Raw genomic sequence first — 23,873 nt, 5'->3', positions numbered from 1 at the left:
AGAGGGTGTACACTGCAGCCACGGTGCGCCGGTGGTGGAGGGAGTGAATGTTGAAGGTGGTGGATGGGGTGCCGATCAAGCGGGCTGCTTTGTCCTGGATGGTGTCGAGCTTCTTGAGTGTTGTAGGAGCTGCACTCATCCAGGCAAGTGGAGAGTATTCCATCACACTCCTGACTTGTGCCTTGTAGATGGTGGAAAGGCTTTGGGGAGTCAGGAGGTGAGACACTCACTGCAGAATACCCAGCCTCTGACCCACTCTTGTAGCCACAGTATTTATGTGGCTGGTCCAGTTAAGTTTCTGGTCAATGGTGACCCACAGGACATTGATGGTGGGGGATTCGGCGATGGTAATGCCATTAAATGTCAGGGGGAGGTGGTTCGACACTTTATTGTTGGAGATAGCCATTGCCTGGCACTTGTGTTAACCCACGACCTTCTGCCAACTGAGCCAAGCTGACACTTCATACATCCAAAATACTTTACGCATTCAGGCTGCGTAATTAAACACACACCCAACATAATGCTTCACTGGTTTTTTGAGAGATACGGGTATTCGCCAGATTGAGACAATTTTACACTAGCATCATAGAATCAGCTCAGAAGGAGGCCATTCGGCCCATCGCGCCCAGGCTGGACCTGAGCCACACAAACGAGGAAGGTTCCGTGTTCAATCGCTGTTGCACTGTGGGCCAGCGGATCGAAGCTGGGGGACTATAATTGGCCTCAGCATCCCATCGCAAGTGGGCAGCAAATCAGGCCTAGGGCAGTGCAAGCAACGTCCCAAATCCATCTTACGAAATCCGGAATTGTCTGAAAACCGGATATTTCGGCGCGGAGCGGAGGATCGGCGGGCGGCGAGGTCCGAAATCCGGCAAAACCCAAAAACCGGCACGGACTCAGTCCCGAGGATTCTGGATTGCAGACTATTGATTTCCTTGTCTGCAATCTGGCAAAATCCAAAGTCTGGCACGGACTCAGTCCCGAGGATTCCGGATTTCAGACCATTGAACCTGTATAGCTTCAGGAGCAGGTGCCAGAGTCAGCTAGCATTAATGAGACAACATAACGGTCTGACTGGTAACCCAGGACCGGCTCCATGATCGGACAAGGTCTATGTTCCACTATCTGGTGCACGCGGGGCGTCAGGTGAACACGGGGCTCTGTTGAAAATCCAGAAGGAATCCACTCATCGATGGCTCACTCACTCGGAGAGAACTCAAGGTGAAGGCAGCGATGGAACGTTGGGGGGTGGGGGCGGAGCCGCAGTGGGGCGGCTCCTGGTTTCGGTGGCTCATCTGTTCGCTGCGGAGGGGAAACAAGTCTGTGTCTTTCTGAAGGCGTCCACTGTACACAGCAATGAGGCCAAATATTTACAGCCAGGGCTTTCGCTGCAATGGCCAGGACTTTGCTAACCCATGTGGCCATTGCTACATCATCATCTGTCCATCGTTGCTAAGGAGAATAATTGGCCTTCTTCGGGGATAAGGTGAACACCACGCGGCAGGTCTGAAGGCGGCCTCGTCTCCCACTGCGGAAACTTCCGGTGAAACGTAGCAACATCATTTTTCTGCCAAATTACTTACGGCTGTTGAGAAAAACAAAAAGAAGCAATGTGTGAGGTGCAAGGAAAGGTGTACAATAAGAACATAAGAACAGAAGAAATAGGAGCAGGAGTAGGCCATACGGCCCCTCGAGCCTGCTCCGCCATTCAATAAGTTCATGTCTGATCTGATCCTGGCCTCAACTCCACTTCCCCGCCCGCTCCCCATAACCCTTGACTCTCTTATCGTTCAAAAATCTATCTCCACCTTAAATATATTCAATGACCCAGCCTCCACAGCTCTCTGGGGCAGAGAATTTCACAGATTCACGACCCTCCGAGAGAAGAAATTCCTCCTCATCTCCATCTTAAATAGGCGGCCCCTTATTCTGAAACTATGCCCCTTAGTTCTAACTTCCCCCATGAGAGGAAACATCCTCTCTGCATCTACCCTATCCTGCCTCATCAGAATGTTATATGCTTCAATAAGATCACCTCTCATTCTCAGGCCCAACCGGCTCAACCTTTCTTCATAAGACAACCCCTTCATCTCAGGATTCAACCTCGTGAACCTTCTCCGAACTGCCTCCAATGCAAGTATATCCCTCCTTAAATAAGGAGACCAAAACAGTATGCAGTACTCCAGGTGTGGCCTCACCAATACCCTGTATAGCTGGAGCAGGCCTTCTCTGCTTTTATACTCCATCCCCCATGCACAAGGTCGAATAGCCATGTTGAGCTTTTAACCTATTAATACTCAATCTGTATCGACAATGCAAGTCAGGTCTGGAACCACTGGAGACACTACCTCAATGACATAAGAACATAAGAACATAAGAATTAGGAACAGGAGTAGGCCATCTAGCCCCTCGAGCCTGCTCCGCCATTCAACAAGATCATGGCTGATCTGGCCGTGGACTCAGCTCCACTTACCCACCCGCTCCCCATAACCCTTAATTCCCTTATTGGTTAAAAATCTATCTGTGATTTGAATACATTCAATGAGCTAGCCTCAACTGCTTCCCTGGGAAGAGAATTCCACAGATTCACAACCCTCTGGGAGAAGAAATTCCTTATCAACTCGGTTTTAAATTGGCTCCCCCGTATTTTGAGGCTGTGTCCCCTAGTTCTAGTCTCCCCAACCAGTGGAAACAACCTCTCTGCCTCTATCTTGTCTATCCCTTTCATTATTTTAAATGTTTCTATAAGATCACCCCTCATCCTTCTGAACTCCAACGAGTAAAGACCCAGTCTACTCAATCTATCATAAGGTAACCCTCTCATCTCCAGAATCAGCCTAGTGAATTGTCTCTGTACTCCCTCCAAAGCTAGTATATCCTTCCTTAAGTAAGGTGACCAAAACTGCACGCAGTACTCCAGGTGCGGCCTCACCAATACCCTGTACAGTTAATGAAGATACAGTAAATCAGGCAAGTGACTGTAGGCAGCTAAGCTGCTATGAATAGACTTGTCTTAGGGATATACTGGGGAGGTAAGAAGATAGACCAGAACTGATACCCATGGTTTCTCAGGAGTGAGTAACGATGTTATAGCACAGACTCACTGAGGGCGAAATTCAATGCATTTGGGCCTCCCAGGGAGGCACTAACTGAGCGCAGTTGACTTACCGAACAGACGCAGCGCTGTTAACGCCTCCCGCCATATTGTCCGCATCGTCTGACACTGAGGCTCCAAAACAAGAGCTCCACTCAGCTCCAGGTGGGCAGAGGAAACGTTACAAGGACACCCTCAAAGCCTCCCTGATAAAGTGCGACATCCCCACCGACACCTGGGAGTCCCTGGCCAAAGACCGCCCAAAGTGGAGGAAGTGCATCCGGGAGGGCGCTGAGCACCTCGAGTCTCATCGCCGAGAGCATGCATCATCATCATCATAAGCAGTCCCTCGAATCGAGAAAGACTTGCTTCCACTCTTAGCATGTGTTCTTACGTGGCTGTACAGTCCAATACAAGAACCACAATCTCTGTCACAGGTGGGACAGACAGTGGTTGAAGGAAAGGGTGGGTGGGGAGCCTGGTTTGCCTCACGCTCCTTCCGCTGCCTGCGCTTGATTTCTGCATGCTCTCGGCGATGAGACTCGAGATGCTCAGCGCCCTCCTGGATGCACTTCCTCCACTTAGGGCGGTCTTTGGCCAGGGACTCCCAGGTGTCGGTGGGAATGTTGCACTTTTTCAGGGAGGCTTTGAGGGTGTGCTTGTAACGTTTCCGCTGCCCAGCTGGGGCTCGTTTGCCGTGGACAAGTTCCGAGTAGAGCGCTTGTTTTGGGAGTCTCGTGTCTGGCATGCGGACTATGTGGCCTGCCCAGCGGAGCTGATCGAGTATGGTCAGTGCTTCGATGCTGGGGATGTTGGCCTGGACAAGAACGCTAACGTTGGTGAGTCTGTCCTCCCAGGGGATTTGCAGGATTTTGCAGGAGGTGATATTTCTCCAGCGACTTGAGGTGTCTACTGTACATGGTCCATGTCTCTGAGCCATACAGGAGAGCATGCAGAAACCAAGCGTCGACAGCGGAAGGAGCGTGTAGCAACCCTGACTCCCCACCCACCCGTCCCTTCAACCACCGTCTGCCCCACCCATGACAGAGACTGTAATTCCCGCATTGGACTCTTCAGTCACCTGAGAACTCACTTTTATCCTGGAAACAAGTCTTCCTCGACTCCGGGGGACTGCCTAAGAAGATTGGGCGGGGGTTTAGCGGCGGCGCTACGGCGTTACACTCCGATGTCCCTCGCCCGGAGATCGTGACGTCATCGCGGCACGCAGCGCCCTGGCCCCGAAATTCATTCCCGCCCCCTGCGGCAGGGCCGGGCGAAAACACCGACGGTTGCAGGGGCGGCTGGCCGTTACCGGGGCGACGGCGGGGCAGCCGAATGAAGTAAAGCAATAAACTTACCTTGGTTTTCCCGCTTGCTGCTCCGTTTCCTGCGCTGGGTCCTGGCCGCGATCGCTCAGCCCCGGCGCTCTGCCGGATCGCGGGGCTCCCCCGCTCCCCGGTGGTCCAGGTCGCTCATTATCTAATTTGCAAAGCCTGCAATTTGGGCCCGCCCCTTTAACCCTTCCGGGAGCGCTAATCTCAATTTTTTTGTGGTGGCGGTGGGGGGGGAAACTTTAGCACGTGGCGCTAGGGTGTCCCGTCTCTCTGATGTTACCGTCCCCAAACTGCGAGGAAATGAATTTCTCCCCCATTGAATCGGTGTTGCACGCTGCTATAATGGCTGCTATAATTGGGACGTATTTACGCGTATAAAAGATACGGGGGTCCCCTTGAGGACCTTTCTAGTCTTGCCACGGCTAGTGTAAGCAGTTAATAATGGCACGGTTGCGACCTTGTGAGGAGTCCCCGGTATGTGAGTTAAATTTGGTGCCTATATCTCGAATGCACTGCATGTAAACAGTTGTGGTTCATTATCTCATTGGTTTGTTTTAATAAAGAATATTAATATGTCTCTACCTATCTGCAGAATAACTCCACGAGGCCTAGTGCTATGCTTGAACTGCTGTGACCTTAGTCTCTTTTATTGTAACTCAGAGTGAGGCAGCCATGTGGTGACCAGCCTTTTATACAACTGCTGACTGGGCCTCCCACAGTTGCACCCTCTAGTGATATCAGCATAGTATGTACACAGTATACATTTATGACAAATATTACCAGACGTTTCAGTGTTTCTTAGTTCTCAGCTTGCATTAGAGTCAAAGGATGTTTGACAGTATGTAACCCCTTCACACGAGGTCAGCATGGATATATGACAGTATCCTAAATCAACTCAACACAAGGCATTAGTGACATCGCTTACATCAAATGTTGCGAGCCAGTGGCTAACTAATGGATGAGGAAACATCAGCGGCAGGTCGGGACCATAAAAGGCGATCGGCGGCCTGGAGCAGCATGGCGGCCATACTACTTCAGGGAGCAGCGAGAGCTGGTGCAGGAGGGCGACGGCCATGAAGAGGGCGACTGGATCGGACGTCACCAAGGTCCAGGTCGCTGATTGGAGTGCGGGCAGGTACAGCAGGAGCAATGTGATCGGGGCCCAGGAGAGGCACGAGTTTGGGGCCCAGAAGAGCCGAGGGCCCAGGGGCAGTACGGGCCCAGCCCACACTGTGATATGTGCGCGCACTAGGTCCGTGCAGCAGAGCTGGTCTCCAGTCGTCTTGGTTAACCCTTGACACTGGACCAAGACCTAGCTCTGTGAAGCCCGTGTGGTGGCTGGTGTGCAATGGCCACCACACGTTAAAAAATCCACGCACAGGCATCTTCCACCTTTTAAGATGCAGTTTGGGACCTGGAATATCAGGTCCTTCGTTGAAACACCTGTGAACTCATCCCTTTTTGGTGGCAGCAAGTCATCCTCGATACGAGGGACTGCCTAGGAAGAAGAATGGGTGAGAAACTCCTCCAGTTGAGTAGTGGGTGTAATATATGCACTTGTGAGCATGCTCACAGCCTTGTAGAGCTGTTGACCTGATCTTTGGGCACCCGGTGCCGAGGGTAGCGGGCAGGTCGGAAGGCTCCTCGTGGGCCTGCTCCTGGCATGGCCAAGGGGGCCATCAGCCGGTCCAGACAGCGGGCGGTCGAAGGGGCCGTTCAGCCCGACTGCCTGCCTCTCTTCCGCGGTTACATCTGAGCCAGGGTGTCCCTGGAGATGGAGCACGCGGTGTCCACCGGTACGCTCGTGGCCTTCCGCGAGAGGTGGGTGCCGGAGGGACTGGAGTGCATCATCACCCCCGGCAACCAAATTTTAATTGAACCACAATATCACAGTTTAATTTGTTCAAGTTTGTCGGTTTTAGTGCCCCCCCCCCCCTTTTAACCAGGGGGCACTTGTATAACTTGTGTTTTTGGTGCCCTCAAAAAAAAAACAAGGGGTCACTTGATTGAAAGATTTTGGTGTGTGACCCCCCCACCTTTAACCAGGGGGCACTTGTTTATATATACACCAAAAATAGTTGTAGAGCTGTTGAACTGATCTTTGGGCATCCTGTGCGGAGGGGAGCGGGCAGGTCGGAGGGCTTCTTCATAGGACTGCCCCTGGGCCTGGCCAAGTTGGCCATTAACTAGTCGAGGCAGCAGACGGTCGAGGGGTTCGTTCAGTCCAACTGCCTGCCTCTCTTCCGCGACTACGTTTGCGCCAGGGTGTCCCTGGAGATGGAGCATGCGGTGTCCACCTGTACGCTCATGGCCTTCCGCGAGAGGTGGGCACCAGAGGGACTGGATTGCATCATCGCCCCCGGCAACTAAATTTTAATTTGACATGTTTGAAAAAGTTTAATTTGTCGGTATTAGTGCCCCTTTAATAAGGGGGCATTGGTATTAACGTTTTACAAAAATAGTTGTAGAGCTGTTGAGTTGTGAGTGGCTTAGCCAGTCACGGGGTGTTCACAAGACTCAATAAAACCCCAGCCAGTTGGGTCTAGGTCATTCACGATGAGACAGGTGGTTGTGAGCCTAGTGGATGAACTGGTAATGTGTAATGTGATTGTTAAACCTTTGTTAATAAACCAACTCGTTCTTAATAGCAATGTGTTGCTATGAATTCTTAAGCAAAGAACCCAGGAAGCAGATACATTACAGTGGGTAAACGCACGCCACGGTGAGGTACTGAGTCATTCAGGCCACAAGGTCCGAAGTCAGAAACTATTTCCTCTGGAACGAGGGGACACACAGCTGAAGGCAGCGAGCGTACCAGTGGACACCGCATGCGCCATCTCCAGGGACACCCTGGCGCGAACATAACCATTAGCTCAACGCGCTCGGTAACATAGGACTTGCTCCACAATGGGGCAGCTGGCTACTTACTGAGGTAGTGGTCATCGGCACACTGGTGGACCCAGAATCCGCGAAGCTTGGTTTCTTCCTGACCAGGCACATTCTATTGAAGCAGGCCCGGTATCCATCTCTCACCTGTAGTCACAGATCGCAGAGAGAACAGATTGTAACTGTTACGTGTAATGGAAAGATTGAACATGGAGGATTTCTCATTCACAAAGTACGTGGCTTTTGTAGGAGGAACCTGTTATATATGCATACTATAGATATACTCTCTGTGTAGTCACTGTATAGTTGCACAAGATGGAGACTTGTTTATCGGAGGTACCATCAACAAGGTTCACACTGTATATACTATGCTGGCACCACCAGAGGGCGCAACTGGTGGATGCTCAGGGTCACCTTTACAGCATAGGTACCGAGGTATAAAAGAGAGTCCACTATGTGGTATCCTCACTCTGGAGTTATATTAAATGGACTAAGGTCACTACAGTTCAAGTACAATACTTTGCCTCGTGGACTCATTATCAGAGCATCTAAAGACATAACAGAACCCATTTCAGTAAAGCCATCTCCCTGTGCTTCTAATAAAACATTTCACACCCTTCACTTGTGGCCCTAGGCAGACACAGAAATTGGCCTGGTTAGCGCCTCCCATTATGGCCCCCAGAGGGCGATAACATCGCCATATTCGGCAGGAGTTTTTTGCGGTGGCGGTATGGCGTTGCGCCCCCGGTCTTCGCCCGGAGATTGTGATGTCATCGCCGTGCGCGTCGCGCGCCCCTCCCCCAAGACCCGAACGTGCGTACCGCCCCTTGCGGCATCGGCGGGTGGTAACACCGGGAGCTGCAGGCGGCATCCATCGGGAGGCCGGGCGCTTCGGGGGCGATGATTAAAGGTGAGGGCGCCGAGGTACGTAAAAAAAAAACAATGTTCCTTCCCTGTTGCAGTTTTTGTCGCGTGTTCCTGCCCACGAGCGATCAGCCCGGCCCACTGCTTGCGTGTTAAGTTAACGCCCCTAACCGGGCGCTCGCGAATTTCTCCCCCATTGCTGCCAGTCTCTCCATTCACTGCCTCCTGCCCATGGGATGTTGACGGGTTGGGATTCGGTGCCGACCCCTCGCCTTGTTTTGCTCCACAGCAGCAGAAGGTAAGGAATGCTTTGAGGAGACGGAGCTAATTCAGTTCTCGCACGGCAAGGCTTCCAGCGAGGTTTGCTCCTGCTCCCTGGCAGTGCCTTAGGGAACGCCCTGGTCCGAGAGCCCACTGCCTTCCCGTACTGAGGGGAGGGGCAGTGAGGGCGGAGGGCAGCGAGGGGATAAGAGGGGACAGCAAGAGAGCAGTAGGTAGAGTGGGAAGGGAGGAGGGGGGAGGAGAGGAGAGAAGGGGAAAGCGGAGATGAAAGGGAAGGAGAGAGGAGAGGAGTGGAGGGGAGGGGAGGTGAGAGGAGGGGAGGGGAGGTGAGGAGAGGGGGGAGGGAAGGAGAGAGGAGGGGGAAGGGGGGAGAGGAGCGGAGAAGAGGGGAGAGGAGGAGAGAGCAGAGGAGTGGAGGGGAGGGGATGGAGGAGGAGGGTTAAGGAGAGGGGGAGAGGAGTGGAGGGGAGGGGGAGACGGAGGAGAGGAGGGGAGGGGAGAGGAGGGGAAGGGAGAGGAGGGGGGAGGGAGAGGGAGAGGAGGGGGAGGGGGAGGGGGGAAGTGAGAGGAGGGGGAGGAGGAGAGGCGGGGGGAGGGGAGGAGGGAAGGAGAGGGGTGGGGAGAGGAGAGGAGGGTGAGGAGAGAGCTCAAAAAGAGATCAATCCTTGCTAACTGTGGGAGTGAATGCACGTATTGCCGTATCCGCTCTGCGCGGTTTGTCAGATTAGCACACGCTGGGTGAACATTTCTAACAGCGTTTTGCTGTGCGTAGGTTGTACACTGGGTACGAGATCAACGCAGAGGATGTCCTCACAGGAAAGAAGATACTGGAAGGTGTGAAAGTCATTCAGCCAGATTTGAATGTGTCAATTTGGTCACCTGTGTGGTTTAGTAATAACATGGATGGCAAGCCTTTTATTGCAAAGAGTGAAACAATTCAGGATAGTGGAACGCCTGGTTGTTTAGTTTACATTGTGATTCCTGTTGGCATTTGTATGTAGTTTTGATGGACCATTATTTATTGATAGTATGCATGGAATGTAATGATCAAAAGCAAAAGATAATATAAGATTAACGAAACAGTGTTGGGTAGCAGACACCGGAATTATGGAAAGTGTGGTGCCCTGTAACTCTCATACTGGTTGTGGATGGTATGAAATTTCAATGAAGGCCTGGGTTTGAATTTTCTGGTCCTTTGCGCTCCAGGTTTCCACCCCCTCCCTCCAACTCCCCGCACCCCGCCCCCGGCCCCCCCCCCACCACAAGGCCTCTCTCAGAGCTCACTTCAGTTCGCGAGTTTCCCATTTTTGCGCCTCAAAAAGTTGTACACCGCCTCCGTTGGCACTGTGCCCCCTGGCCAAGGGCCCAGATGCCCAAACTTCCAGTCTAAAGCGCGGCCTATTCCCAGCCGCTAACTTTCCCACCCCAAAAACAGAACAGCTGTAAATCCAGCCCCTGGTCCGGCATTACTGCAACTGAGTGAATGTGTGTGTAATCTGACGATTAAAGCAACGGAATGGAAAAGAACAAGAAAGCAGTCTAAAAAAATAACAAACGGCTTAGAGATTTTTAGCAGGGGGGCGTCATTTCACCAAAGTTTTGCCTGGAGCCTGCACCGCCATTCAATGAGTTCATGGCTGAACATGCAACTTCAGTACCCCATTCCTGCTTTCTCGCCATACCCCTTGATCCCCCGAGTAGTAAGGACTTCATCTAACTCCTTTTTGAATATATTTAGTGAATTGGCCTCAACAGCTTTCTGTGGTAGAGAATTCCACAGGTTCACCACTCTCTGGGTGAAGAAGTTTCTCCTCATCTCGGTCCTAAATGGCTTACCCCTTATCCTTAGACTGTGACCCCTGGTTCTGGACTTCCCCAACATTGGGAACATTCTCCCTGCATCTAACCTGTCTAAACCCGTCAGAATTTTAAACGTTTCTATGAGATCCCCTCTCATTCTTCTGAGCTCCAGTGAATACAAGCCCAGTTGATCCAGTCTTTCTTGATAGGTCAGTCCCGCCATCCCGGGAATCAGTCTGGTGAACCTTTGCTGCACTCCCTCAATAGCAAGAATGTCCTTCCTTAAGTGAGGAGACCAAAACTGTACACAATACTCCAGGTGTGGTCTCACCAAGGCCCTGTACAACTGTAGCAACACCTCCCTGCCCCTGTACTCAAATCCCCTCGCTATGAAGGCCAACATGCCATTTGCCTTCTTAACCGCCTGCTGTACCTGCATGCCAACCTTCAATGACTGATGTACCATGACACCCAGGTCTCGTTGCACCTCCCCTTTTCCTAATCTGTCACCATTCAGATAATAGTCTGTCTCTCTGTTTTTACCACCAAAGTGGATAACCTCACATTTATCCACATTATACTTCATCTGCTATGCATTTGCCCACTCACCTAACCTATCCAAGTCACTCTGCAGCCTCATAGCATCCTCCTCGCAGCTCACACTGCCATCCAACTTAGTGTCATCCGCAAATTTGGAGATACTACATTTAATCCGCTCGTCTAAATCATTAATGTACAATGTAAACAGCTGGGGCCCCAGCACAGAACCTTGCGGTACCCCACTAGTCACTGCCTGCCATTCGGAAAAGTACCCATTTACTCCTACTCTTTGCTTCCTGTCTGCCAACCAGTTCTCAATCCACGTCAGCACACTACCCCCAATCCCACGTGTTTTAACTTTGCACATTAATTTCTTGTGTGGGACCTTGTCGAAAGCCTTCTGAAAGTCCAAATACACCACATCAACTGGTTCTCCCTTGTCCACTCTACAGGAAACATCCTCAAAAAATTCCAGAAGATTTGTCAAGCATGATTTCCCTTTCACAAATCCATGCTGACTTGGACCTATCATGTCACCTCTTTCCAAATGCGCTGCTATGACATCCTTAATAATTGATACCATCATTTTACCCACTACCGATGTCAGGCTGACCGGTCTATAATTCCCTATTTTCTCTCTTCTCCTTTTTTAAAAAGTGGGGTTACATTGGCTACCCTCCACTCCATAGGAACTGATCCAGAGTCTATGGAATGTTGGAAAATGTCTGTCAATGCATCCGCTATTTCCAAGGCCACCTCCTTAAGTACTCTGGGATGCAGACTATCAGGCCCTGTGGATTTATCTGCCTTTAATCCCATCAATTTCCCAAACACAATTTCCAGACTAATGAGGATTTCCCTCAGTTCCTCCTTCTTACTAGACCCTCTGACCCCTTTTATATCCGGAAGATTGTTTGTGTCCTCCTTAGTGAATACCGAACCAAAGTACTTGTTCAATTGGTCTGCCATTTCTTTGTTCCCCGTTATGACTTCCCCTGATTCTGACTGCAGGGGACCTATGTTTGGCTTTACTAATCTTTTTCTCTTTACATATCTATAGAAGATTTTGCAGTCCATCTTAATGTTCCCTGAAAGCTTCCTCTCGTACTCTATTTTCCCTGCCCGAATCAAACCCTTTGTCCTCCTCTGCAGAGTTCTAAATTTCTCCCAGTCCCCAGGTTCGCTGCTATTTCTGGCCAATTTGAATGCCACTTCCTTGGCTTTAATACTATCCCTGATTTCCCTTGATAGCCACGGTTGAGCCACCTTCCTTTTTTTATTTTTACGCCAGACAGGGATATACAATTGTTGTAGTTCATCCATGCGGTCTCTAAATGTCTGCCATTGCCCATCCACTGTCAACCCCTTATGTATCATTCGCCAATCTATCCTAGCCAATTCACGCTTCATACCTTCAAAGTTATCCTTCTTTAAGTTCTGGACCATGGTCTCTGAATTAACTGTTTCATTCTCCATCCTAATGTAGAATTCCACCATATTATGGTCATTCTTCCCCAAGGGGCCTCGCACAACGAGATTGCTAATTAATCCTCTCTCATTACACAACACCCAGTCTAAGATGGCCTGCCCCCTAGTTGGTTCCTCGACATATTGGTCTAGAAAACCATCCCTTATGCACTCCAGGAAATCCTCCTCCACCGTATTGCTTCCAGTTTGGTTAGCCCAATCTATTTGCATATTAAAGTCACCCATGATAACTGCTGCACCTTTATTGCATGCACCCCTAATTTCCTGTTTGATGCCCTCCCCAACATCACTACTACTGTTTGGAGGTCTGTACACAACTCTCACTAACGTTTTTTGCCCTTTGGTGTTCTGCAGCACTACCCATATAGATTCCACATCATCCAAGCTAATGTCCTTCCTAACTATTGCATTCTCCTTGTTTGATAGGATAATACAAGTCGCTGAAGAAAAGTTCCTTGTGTGATAGGGCTGCCTTAGAAGGGACAGGGTCCTTGTGTGATAGGATCGGGGTCCTTGTGTGATAGAACCATAAAGGGAATTTTATTAAGATAAGTTAAGGACTCGGTCTGTAGTGGCGTACAACGCAGACTGAGAATTGACTATTTGTTTAGATAGAGTTTAAGGCTATGATTTGTATACCCGCGTGAATGTTGATTGTCCTGGTTGTCCTTGTTATACTGTTGTGTTCAATACTTTCGTGCGACGTTGCAATTAGAAGAACGGGAAGAGTCACTCGGGAAAATTGTGATTCGGAAAAACAAGGATTGATTGAGAAAAGAAACAGTAACTGATTGATCAACTACAGTTGGTTCGTGTCAACATATCTCACACACCCAGACTGAGCCCAAATTAAGAGCCTTTTTAGGTCACGTGACGGCCAGGAGAAGTGGGCGTGGAGAACTCGGTTGACTGAAAGGATTGTGAGATCAGAACCCGTGAAAAATCCTAATCATCCAGAATGGCTGCCGGAGCAAGTAAAACACCACCAACGGGCACACCAGCCTATTTTATGCTCCAGAATTGTGGTCAGTCTTCAATTGACCACCTAAAAAAGAATGGGTAAAATGGACTAAGGGTGAAAACAGGCCATTTCCACCTGATGGTTCATTTGATTTAGAAAGAATAACATGTCTGGAGGAGTGTCTAATAGACAGAGACCCAGGTAGAAGAGGTAAAAAGAAAGTAATAGAAAAGGCGTGGGTTCCAATTCTTCAAGCCCACGTAAAATTAACAGAAGAAGTAAATCAATATGTAAGAAAAGGAAAAAAAACCTGATAATGACTATCTTAAGTGAAGTATGGATCCAAAAATAGAGCCGGCCAAACAATAAACTTTGTTGAATGAAGAAAGACTTTTGTGAATGTCTGTCTTTGAATGAAAGTGCTTGTGTGATTTTTGACTGCGGAATATTTGAGGTGAAAATTAATGAATTTTTCATGTGTCTGAAAGCCTGTTTGAGAAAGTGGTGGAGCAGTCTGTTTGTTTTGGCTCCACTCACTTTTTTAGATAGATTGAAAGTTTTTTAACCCTTTGCAGTGTTGTCCTGTATGTGGGAAGTTTTAAGAAATTATGAACCAATGTTCAGGCATGAAAATAGAAGAATTAGAATCTCCCATGATTAGCACCGTTGTAAACGAACTACGACCCGAACTTAGAGATCCCTTTAAATTAGTTTGTCTCGGATGGCGACAGGAAATGCTATCCAAGGTTGTATCTATGTTAAAAGACATACAAGATCGAAATAGAGAATCTGAAAGCAAGGTCACCGTGTTTATGGAACAAGCAGCTCCAACAACACCCGCCCCAGCGACACCTTCCTACTGCCCTCCACAGGGTAGAGGAAGAGGACGAGGCAGAGGAAGAAATTTTAGAGGAAGAGGGAGAGGAGGTGTAGGGCGAGGGCATATAGCACCTGTTACAACTGTGGTCAGACTGGACACTGGGCTAGAAATTGCCCGTCAAAACAGCAACAAACAAATTATGATTGGACTCAACAGGCTGGTAATAGACCACCTCCTCCACCTCTAGAACCCAACCCGTATGCGACCCAAGCCCAGGTACATGATAGACCTCAGACTAAATTCTCTATTCAAAATCCATTTGGACCACAGAATCAAAATCAATTCGGCCAACGATCAAATTATCCGTATAATGACCAATGTCGCTCAATCCCAGATCCAAGTACTACAAGTAAACAGCTACCCGTCGTTTCGTTAAATACCATAGGAGAACCTGAAGTAAAAATACGAATACAAGGAAAGGATATTCCATTCCTAGTGGATACTGGTGCCACCTATTTGGTCCTTTCGAGGGAAGATACAAAGGGAATTCCCACCTCCACTAATCAAACCTCAATGATTGGACTATCTGGACACGCTCATCACATGTTTTTCTCCGACCCTATCAATGTACAATTAGAAGATTATGAAGATAGTCATTCATTTCTACTTTCTAATGAAGTTCCAGTACACCTGTGTGGACGTGACCTATTATGCAAAATGAGTGCCGCGATCCTCTGTTCTCCAGCCGGTATGGAAGTTCGAGTCCCCAGAGATAAATGTGGGGCATACCCACTACTTCAACCCAAAACGCCCATATTGTATGCCTGGAAAAGTTTGGACCTTACACTAAGCAAAACCCGATCCTATTTGGTCGGTTCATATTGGTGTGTGTCAAGGTTAATCACAGACTACCTCAAATCTCAAACCTTGGGAAATTGGCATGAAACGTTACACTGTACAGCGTATTATGACAAAACTGGGTCAGACGCTACAGCACAAATCTTTTATCAACCATTCCTGCACCGCAAACATCGATTGATGATTGAACAAATTTTTATCGGACCTGAAGGAATAGCGGCAGGAGTTGAATTATCCTCCCACAATCAGACCTTGTTTAGGGTTAAAGGTAGCGTTCCACACTGCACCCTTGTGGTTGCAGACACACATAAACCCCAGGATTTAGGACGAATTGTTAAGAGAATGCAAGGATCTATAGTACAAGAGAAATGCCCACACTTAATGGAACTCTGGGGCAACATGAAGGAAGGGAAGGCTATTCTGTCAAATTGAATAGGAAAATATATTTCGATACTATCTTAGAAGAAAGGATACTTTCGGTTACTAGCTTTCCATTGCAACAAGGAACAACAGAACTTCTTGCTAAGGTCCCAGAGCAACTATGGTCTACACACTCTAATGAAGTAGGAAAGGTGCTTACCGCACAACCATATAAGTTAGCGATCTTGATTTGTTCATCACAAGTCGGGTTTTGCACAATCTGTTTTGACTCCGTTACATGGGGACAGTGTAACCAATTCGACTGTACCACTTCCTAAGAAACCCGAATACTCCTTGTCTCCAGCCGCAGAACAAGGTATCGAGCCAGTCATTACATCTCTGCTGGCACAGGGAATAATAGTTCCAACTAGAAGTCCGTGTCACACACCGATTTTTCCGGTTCAGAAGCCCAATAGTGACAAATGGAGGTTTGTCCAAGACCTATGAGCTGTGAATAAATCTGTATTCCCAACTTATCCGGTGGTGCCCAATCCTGCGACTATACTTACCAGTATTCCAGCAAACTCAACGTATTATATGGTGATTGATCTATGTTCAGCATTTTTCTCAATACCCATTCACCCAGAGTCCCAATTCCTGTTTGCCTTCATGTATAAAGACGCCAATATACGTGGACAAGACTCCCACAGGGATTTACCGAAAGTCCTACTATATTTTCACAATGCTTAAAGAAGGATCTGGAAGATGTAATTTTACCAGCAGGTTCTACCCTTGTGCAGTATGTTGAAGACTCACTGCTCACCTCACCCTCCAAATCAGTCTGCGAAACAGATTCTCTTGTGTTATTAAAAACCTTGGCCTCGAAAGGACACAAAGTGTCAAAGGCGAAGTTACAATTTGTCTCAGAAAGGGTTCGGTATCTAGGACACGAATTGGTCAGAGATACGAGACAATTGACACAAGACAGAGTAAAAGCAATCTGCTCTGCTCCACTACCAATAACCAAGAGAGAAATGAAACATTTGCTCAGTATGTCAGGATATTGCAGGCAATGGATTGTGAATTATTCCGAGATCGTTAGACCATTGTTAGACATGTCCGTGCCCTCACTACCAGAAAAGTTGATTTGGAATGAAGTATCCCGGAATGCTTTCCAGAATCTTAAACAGTCCCTCACTTCAGCACCAGCCTTGGGATTACCAGATTACACTAAGCCATTTAACTTATTTGTTCATCACAAGTCGGGTTTTGCACAATCTGTTTGGACTCCTGTACATGGGGACAGGCAGCGACCGGTAGCGTATTTCAGCACTCAACTAGACCCAGTGGCACGCGGACTACCAGGATGTCTTCCTTCGTTGGCAGCAGCTTATTATGCTGTACAACAGGCTCAGACAATAACTCTAAATCATCAAACCATTTTATATATCCCACACTCTGTCGAGATTTTACTTACTAAATGTGCCACCCAACACCTAACTTCTGCAAGAACCACTAAATATGAAGTTGAACTGTTATCAAATCCGAACCTTATCATTAAAAGATGTACTACCTTAAATCCAGCCACTCTACTCCCCACGAAAGAAGACGGTGAACCCCATTCATGTGAAATTGTAACCGAATTAGTGACTAAACCACGTGTCAATTTAACAGATGTACCAATGTGTAACCCTGATCTAGTGTACTATGTTGACGGATCAGCCTTACGAAATGATAGGGGCCAACTTAGAGCGGCTTATGCAATTTAACCCAGTTTAATGTTGTCGAAACAGCCTCTCTTCCAGGCTCCTTTTCAGCCCAACAAGCCAAATTATTTGCATTAACTCGAGCCTGTATTCTGGCTGTAGGACAAACAGTTAATATCTACAGTGACTCCAGGGATGCTTTTGGAGTAACGCATGACTATGGACAAATTTGGAAAATTCGCGGGTACCTGACTTCTTCAGGAATCACCATCAAGAATGCAGAACAAGTAGAAAATCTCCTGTGAGCCATTCAATGCCCCTTAAAACTTGCCATTATCAAATGCCAAGCACATACAGGCCAGTCGAATGAAGTGGCACTTGGAAACACCAGAGCTGATAATGCAGCTAAGTCAGCAGCTCTGTCAAAAGGGGGGGATGCAGGTGTCATTGTTCCCACTAAGGAAAAATAATTGCTCAGACCCGCCACCCACTATTAATGATGTGCTGGCCTTTCAGACACAGGCCAGTATGGAGGAGGTGTTGACCTGGACAAAGGATCAATGTTATAAAAATCCAGAAGGAATATGGGTTTACCATGACGGCCGCATGGTGGCACCCAGATCCTTACTTCCATGGATTGCCCGATGTGTTCATACATTCACACATGCAGGCAAAGGGGGATTGGCAGATTATATTTTGGCAACTTGGTATGTACCAGGTATTTCAGCAATTGCGAAACAAATCTGTGAAAATTGTGTTACCTGTCAGACAATGAATCCGGGTAAGACGGAAAAAGTAGAATCTGCCTCCCACCCAAATCCAGTCGGGCCTTTTGTACATTTACAAATGGATTTTATTGAATTACCTATGTGTATGGGATTTAAACATGTATTAGTTATTGTAGATGTGTTCTCTAGATGGATTGAAGCCTTTCCATGTAAAAAGGCCGATGCCACTACTGTTGCTAAATTTTTGTTAAAAGAAATCGTACCGCGCTTCAGAATCCCTGCTAAGCTTTCTAGTGATAACGGGTCACATTTCATGGGAAATGTTGTAAAAGAAATGTGTAAAGCTTTACAGATTAACCAACATTTTCATCCACAATCAGCTGGACTTGTTGAAAGATATAATGGAATGCTTAAAAATAAGTTAGCAAAATTATGCAATGACACTGGACTAAAATGGGTAGAACTGCTGCCCTTAGCCTTGATGGTAATGCGATCTGCAACCACGATCTGGAAGAAAATATGTTGAATTTATGGGCCCAAGTTTCCACATGATTTGGGCCTGATTTTTAGGAGCAACTGGTGGAGAACGGACTATCTTAGAAATCGCAATTCTCCACATTTTTTTTTCTGCAGTTCTAGTCAGGTAGAACAGTTCCACTTTGGAACAGAATTTTTCTTCAAAAGGGGGCGTGTCCGGCCACTGACGCCTGATTTCAAAGTTTCCACAGTGAAAACGTACTCCAAACTAACTTAGAATGGAGCAAGTGAAGATTTTTGTAGAACTGAAAAAACCTGTTCTACACATTAAAAAATCAGGCGCAGGTTACAAATTAGGTGTCCAGAACGAGGTGGGGGAGAGGGGGGGAAGGGAAGTCATTAAATTCTATAATAAATCCTTATTTATACTTCTACAAATATTATACAAATAAATCCAACCTGAATAAACATTTATAAGCAAAGAAAAGATTAAATAAACCATCTTCCTACCTGTGTGAAAGTGCTTCAGGCAGGCCTTTCGGGACCGAAGGCAGAACGGGCCGGCCCGAGACTTCGGGCAGGGCCCGTCCCCAGCACCAGATTTACAGGTAGGTGACGTTGGGTTGGGTTGGGTCGGGTCGGGGGGAGGGATGGAGAGAGAGGGAGGGAGAGGGAGAGGGAGAGAGGGAGAGGGGGAGGGAGAGAGGGAGAGGGGGAGAGGGGGAGGGGGGAAGAGAGGGGGAGGGGGGAGAGAGAGGGGGAGGGGGGAGAGAGAGGGGGAGGGGGAGAGAGAGGGGGGGGGGAGAGAGAGAGGGAGGGAGGGGGGGAGAGAGGGGGGGAGAGAGAGGGGGGGAGAGAGAGGGGGGGAGAGAGAGGAAGGGGGGAGGGAGGGAGGGGGAGAGAGGGGGGAGGGAGGGAGGGAGAGAGGGGGGGAGAGGGAGAGAGGGGGGGAGAGGGAGAGAGGGGGGGAGAGGGAGAGAGGGGGGGAGAGGGAGAGAGGGGGGGAGAGGGAGAGAGGGGGGGAGAGGGAGAGAGGGGGGGAGAGGGAGAGAGGGGGGGAGAGGGAGAAAGGGATGGGGGGGAGAGGGAGAGAGGGAGGGAGGGGGTGAGAGGGAGAGAGGGAGGGAGGGGAGGGGAGGAGGGAGGGAGAGAGGGAGGAGGAGGTCAGGTCGGGGAGGGGGAGGTCAGGTCGGATCCAGTTGGGGGAGGAGCGGGAGCAGGAGCAGGAGCGCGGGTCTGATCGGGGGGGCGGGAGCGCGGGTCGGGTCGGGTCCAGTCGGGGGGGGCGGGCAAGCGGGAGCAGGAGCGCGGGTCGGGTCGGGTCCAGTCGGGGGGCGGGGGGGGGGGGGAGTGGGTGTCGGGTCTGGTTGGGGGTGGGGGGAAGCAGGAGCTGGTCGTGGAAGGAGCCTTATTCACGCAGCCCCAGTGAGGCCATTCGGCCAGGGCTAGGGGCTGCGTGCTTCGGGCGCCTGGAGCTACTGCACTTGCGCACATGTGCAGAGGTCCCGGCACTGTTTTCAGCGCAGGGACCTGGCTCCGCCCCCCCACAGCTCGTGCTGGCTGCGCCGAGGGCCAGAGGACCTGCAGGTCGGTGGAGAATACGGAGGATTTTTTTAGGCGCACTTTGTGGCGCGAAAAACGGGCGTCCAGGTCGGGACTGCGCCGTTCTAGGCGCGTGTGGAAACTTGGGCCCATTGTATTGCGCTAACCAAATGTATTTCCAGCTTTCATTCACAGGTAAAAGAAGCTCAAGCCGAATCAGCGGGAGGGAAGTGTCATAATCTGGAGCCCGGACAATTCGTTTACATCAAAATCTTTAAAAGAAAAAACAGTCTACAACCAAGATTTGAAGGACCATACCAGGCCTTGCTGACGACTAATACTGCAATCAAGGTAAAGTAAAGACCGACATGGATCCATGCGTCACATTGCAAAAGGGCACCCGACCAGGGGGCAGGGAAGAAGGAACCAGAGGAACAGAAAAAGGAAGAACGAATAAGCAACTGTACGGACTATGGGGACTGATAGTGCTATGCTTAACAGGGTTGTGCCTTGCCTTATTGATAGTACCCGGGGTATAGAAACATAAACAAAGGGAACTGCAGGTAAATGTATTTATGGCGCTGAGTCATAAGTATGCTCAAGAATGAAACGTGTCTAGTTGTTGGATATGTTCCCATTTACCTGTCCACTCCGAAGGGGGTATTCCCCTAAGATCCATCCCCTTTAATGAAGCAGAAATGGTAGAATGGTTGATAGTGCAAAATAGGACAAACCTAACCAAGGTGTCAGAAACGAAGGATCTAACAGAATGGAGGTCAGCAGGGTATAAACTTACAACCTTCCAGGGATGGTATCAGCTCAATTACAATAATAACCGTCAGCCTCCCTTCCTAAGTATTACTCCCGGAATAGGAAATCCTGGAAGTATAATATACCTAGTAAGTAATGAGACTAAAGGACCAGAAATGGGACGCAGCAAGTGTCCCCAAATGACTAAATGGCAAGCCATAACAAATCTCACTGACGGGAGAAAGATAGCAACCTTTAACTGGACTATGGTCCATATTAAAACCTGAGGTGAAGGGTGGGACGGTGGGACCACTCGAGTATGGATGGCACGGAAGGACCAAAGACTGATGTCCTATAATTGCACCTACCTTATATGTGGCCATAAAGCCTACCCATGGTTACTAGCCAACTGGATGGAGACTTGTTACTTAGGATATGTGATACCCTTTATTAGGACAACAAAGATTCTAAGGGATGCCTATAGACTTGTCATAGACTTAAACGGGATTTGACATGGTTGAATGGAATATTCAAGGTAATAATACCACCCTATGGAATAGCATTGAACGGATGGCAATTACGGGAACTGGCTAATTTAGTCGAATCAGCAGCCAACCCAACTTCACAAGCCTTCGAAGGGGTAAATGATGAAATAGTAGCCATTCGAACAGTGGCTCTCCAAAATCGTATGGCCTTAGATTATCTCCTAGCCAAAGAAGAAGGGACATGTGCATTAATTGGTGAAGAATGCTGTTCATATATCCCGGATAAGTCAGAAGAGATTGGCAGTCTAGGTGAATATATTAGGAAAAAGGGAATAGAGTACAAACAAACTAGTGGCCAGGACGGTACCACCTTGTGGGAGTGGGCATCGGGATGGTTGGGATCCCTAGGGAGATCTTTGGTACAGGGTTTGATCATATTCTTGCTGATAATCTTCGCTCTATATCTTTTGTTTGTCTTAGTTAAGTGTTGCTGTGCCAGGTTGGGAAAAACAGTGTTACCAACCGAGACCACTGCTAGGGTTATGGTAGCAACAACTACTGAAGGTTCTTGTGTGGAAATGGAAATAGAAAGACTATGCAAGATTAGAATGGATTAAGTTGTCCTTGTGAAGGACAAAAGGGGGGAATGTGGAAATATACTTTTAAAGTTGCATACACTGTTACATGTACCCTTTTGCAATAAAACAAAATGGAGTCCCGATCCTCCGAGAAGCTTCTGCAATAAGCAATCTGTTTGCATAAACGTGCTAACCTTGACTGAAACTGCTGATAGCTGATTAAGAAAAGCAGGAGCCATCTGTATGGGTGAGGGAAGCACAAACAAACCCACCCAGCCGGAGGCATAACCATCAGACAACAGAAAGACTGTGCTGCTGAGATAAGTACCACCCATTGTGCTCCCCTGTATTATCAATAGTCTGTCGCTATGCCAGACCTTGGGCTAGATAAAGATTGTAAAGATGTGTAAAAGACTCAGACAAGAATGTGGTAATAATTAATTGATTGGAGAACTCTTTATCTGTTTTCGCTGACTGCAAAGGCAGAACCAATACACAGGATGGAACCATAACTTATTTGTTCTACTGTATAAATATATTGTGAATCTGTACCACAGTGAGAGTCTCCGCTTTGCCTTTGACTGGACGGGACTCTCCCTTGCTGCAAGTAAAAAAATTATTAAAGGAACATTGTGTCAGAGTCTTATATTGAGAGTTGAGATTTCGACACACCTTAAATATATTCAATGACCCAGCCTCTACAGCTCTCTGGGGTAGAGAATTCCACAGATTCATGCCCCTCTGAGAGAAGAAATTCATCCTCATCTCAGTTTTAAATCGGCGACCCCTTATTCTGAAACTATGCCCCTTGATTCCAGATTCTCCCACGAGGGGAAACATCCTCTCAGCATCTACCCTGTCACGCCCCCTCAGAATCTTATACGTTTCAGTAAGATCACCTCTCAGTCTTCTAAACTCCAATGAGTATAGGCCCGACCTGCTCAATCTTTCTTCATAAGACAACCCCTTCATCTCAGGAATCAACCTCGTGAACCTTCTCTGAACTGCCTCCAATGCAAGTATATCCCTCCTTAAATAAGGAGACCAAAACTGCACGCAGTACTCCAGGTGTGGTCTCACCAATACCCTGTACAGTTGGAGCAGGACTTCCCTACTTTTATACTCTACCCCCCTTGCAATAAAGGCCATTAAACAGGAATGGGGAAAACAGAGAGCATTTCCTACCTGCCGATTTAACACACAGAGGATGATGAAGATAAAAGTTCCCTGGAAACTGTTGACTATGGTGAACAAATAGGCCATTGTCACGGTTGAATCCTGAAAGTGGAACAAGCCGAGGATCCAGGTACAGCCCAGGATGAACACTTGTGCGATGGCTTTAAGTGTCAGCATCCTGTCGAGAGCAGAGAGTTCAGTGAGACAAGAGAGGCAGTGAGTTATAACATGCTTTACTACATATATTAATGCTGTTAATTTAAATTATAAATAGGTATCTCGAGTTAAATCACTGCTTAATATTCCATCATTGCAGGAACACGAGGACCAATTTTGTCCTTTGCATTCCCTTCCAGGTCTGTTAAATTGCACGTCCTGTGCCAGTGCAGAGCAGTTATGGTGTTGTCAGCCGTGGCTCAGTGGGCTGCTCCTTCCGCTCCCTGGCCGGGAAGCGGAAGGAGCAGCGTGGCCGCATACCACTCCAGGGAGTAGCACGTGTTGAAGCAGGAGAGCAACGGCAGCGAAGAGTGACGTCACCAAGATCCAGGTCGGTGATTGGAGCGTGGGCAGGTACAGCAGGAGCGGTGAGGTCGGGGCGGAGAAGCGGCGAGAGATTGTAGAGGGACGTGATCGGGGCCCGGCAGAGGCGTGAGTTCGGGGGCCCGGAAGAGGCGAGGGCCCAGGGGCAGCACGGGCCCAGCCCACACTGTGCCCATGCAGCAGAGCAGGTCTCCAGTCGTCCTGGTTAACTGGACCAAGACCTAGCTCTGTCAAGCCCGTGTGGTGGCTGGTGTGCAACGGTCACCACATGTCCACGCACAGGCATCTTCCACCCTTCAACATGTAGTTCGGGACCTGGAATATTAGGTCCTTCACTGAAACACCGGTGAAGTTTTTGACGTGGAAGTGGGTCATCCTCGATTCGAGGGTCTGCCTATGATGATGATGATGATGATGATGGGCAGCATCCTCACCTCTGAGTCAGAAGGCTGTGGGTTCAAGCCCCACTTGAGACTTGAGCACATAAATCCAGGCTGACACTCCAGCACTGCACTGTCGGAGATGCTGTCTTTTGGATGAGACGTTAAACCGAGGCCCCATCTGCTCTCTCAGCCTCCTCTGTTCCCAAGAAAACAAACCCAAC

General features: G+C 48.6%; 1 protein-coding gene across 2 annotated transcripts in view; it reads right to left on the bottom strand.

Annotated features, from left to right (window-relative positions):
- Positions 1-968: 968 nt before the first annotated feature.
- Positions 969-23,873, bottom strand: part of LOC139237977 (adhesion G protein-coupled receptor E1-like) — an 81,525-nt gene continuing 58,620 nt past the window's right edge. For both annotated transcript variants that reach the window (XM_070867340.1, XM_070867339.1), the window contains exons 17-19: positions 22,739-22,907; positions 7,357-7,461; positions 969-1,585 (exon numbers count right to left, since the gene is read on the bottom strand). In XM_070867340.1, coding sequence (XP_070723441.1) covers positions 1,580-1,585; positions 7,357-7,461; positions 22,739-22,907 — 280 coding nt within the window. In that variant the 3' untranslated portion in view covers positions 969-1,579. The remainder of the gene's footprint in view (positions 1,586-7,356; positions 7,462-22,738; positions 22,908-23,873) is intronic.

Source organism: Pristiophorus japonicus, chromosome 24 (genome assembly GCF_044704955.1).
Source record: "Pristiophorus japonicus isolate sPriJap1 chromosome 24, sPriJap1.hap1, whole genome shotgun sequence".
Classification (NCBI taxonomy): domain Eukaryota; kingdom Metazoa; phylum Chordata; class Chondrichthyes; family Pristiophoridae; genus Pristiophorus; species Pristiophorus japonicus.
The sequence above is the reverse complement of the archived record's forward strand: the minus strand, read 5'-3'. Positions and strand labels throughout refer to the sequence as shown.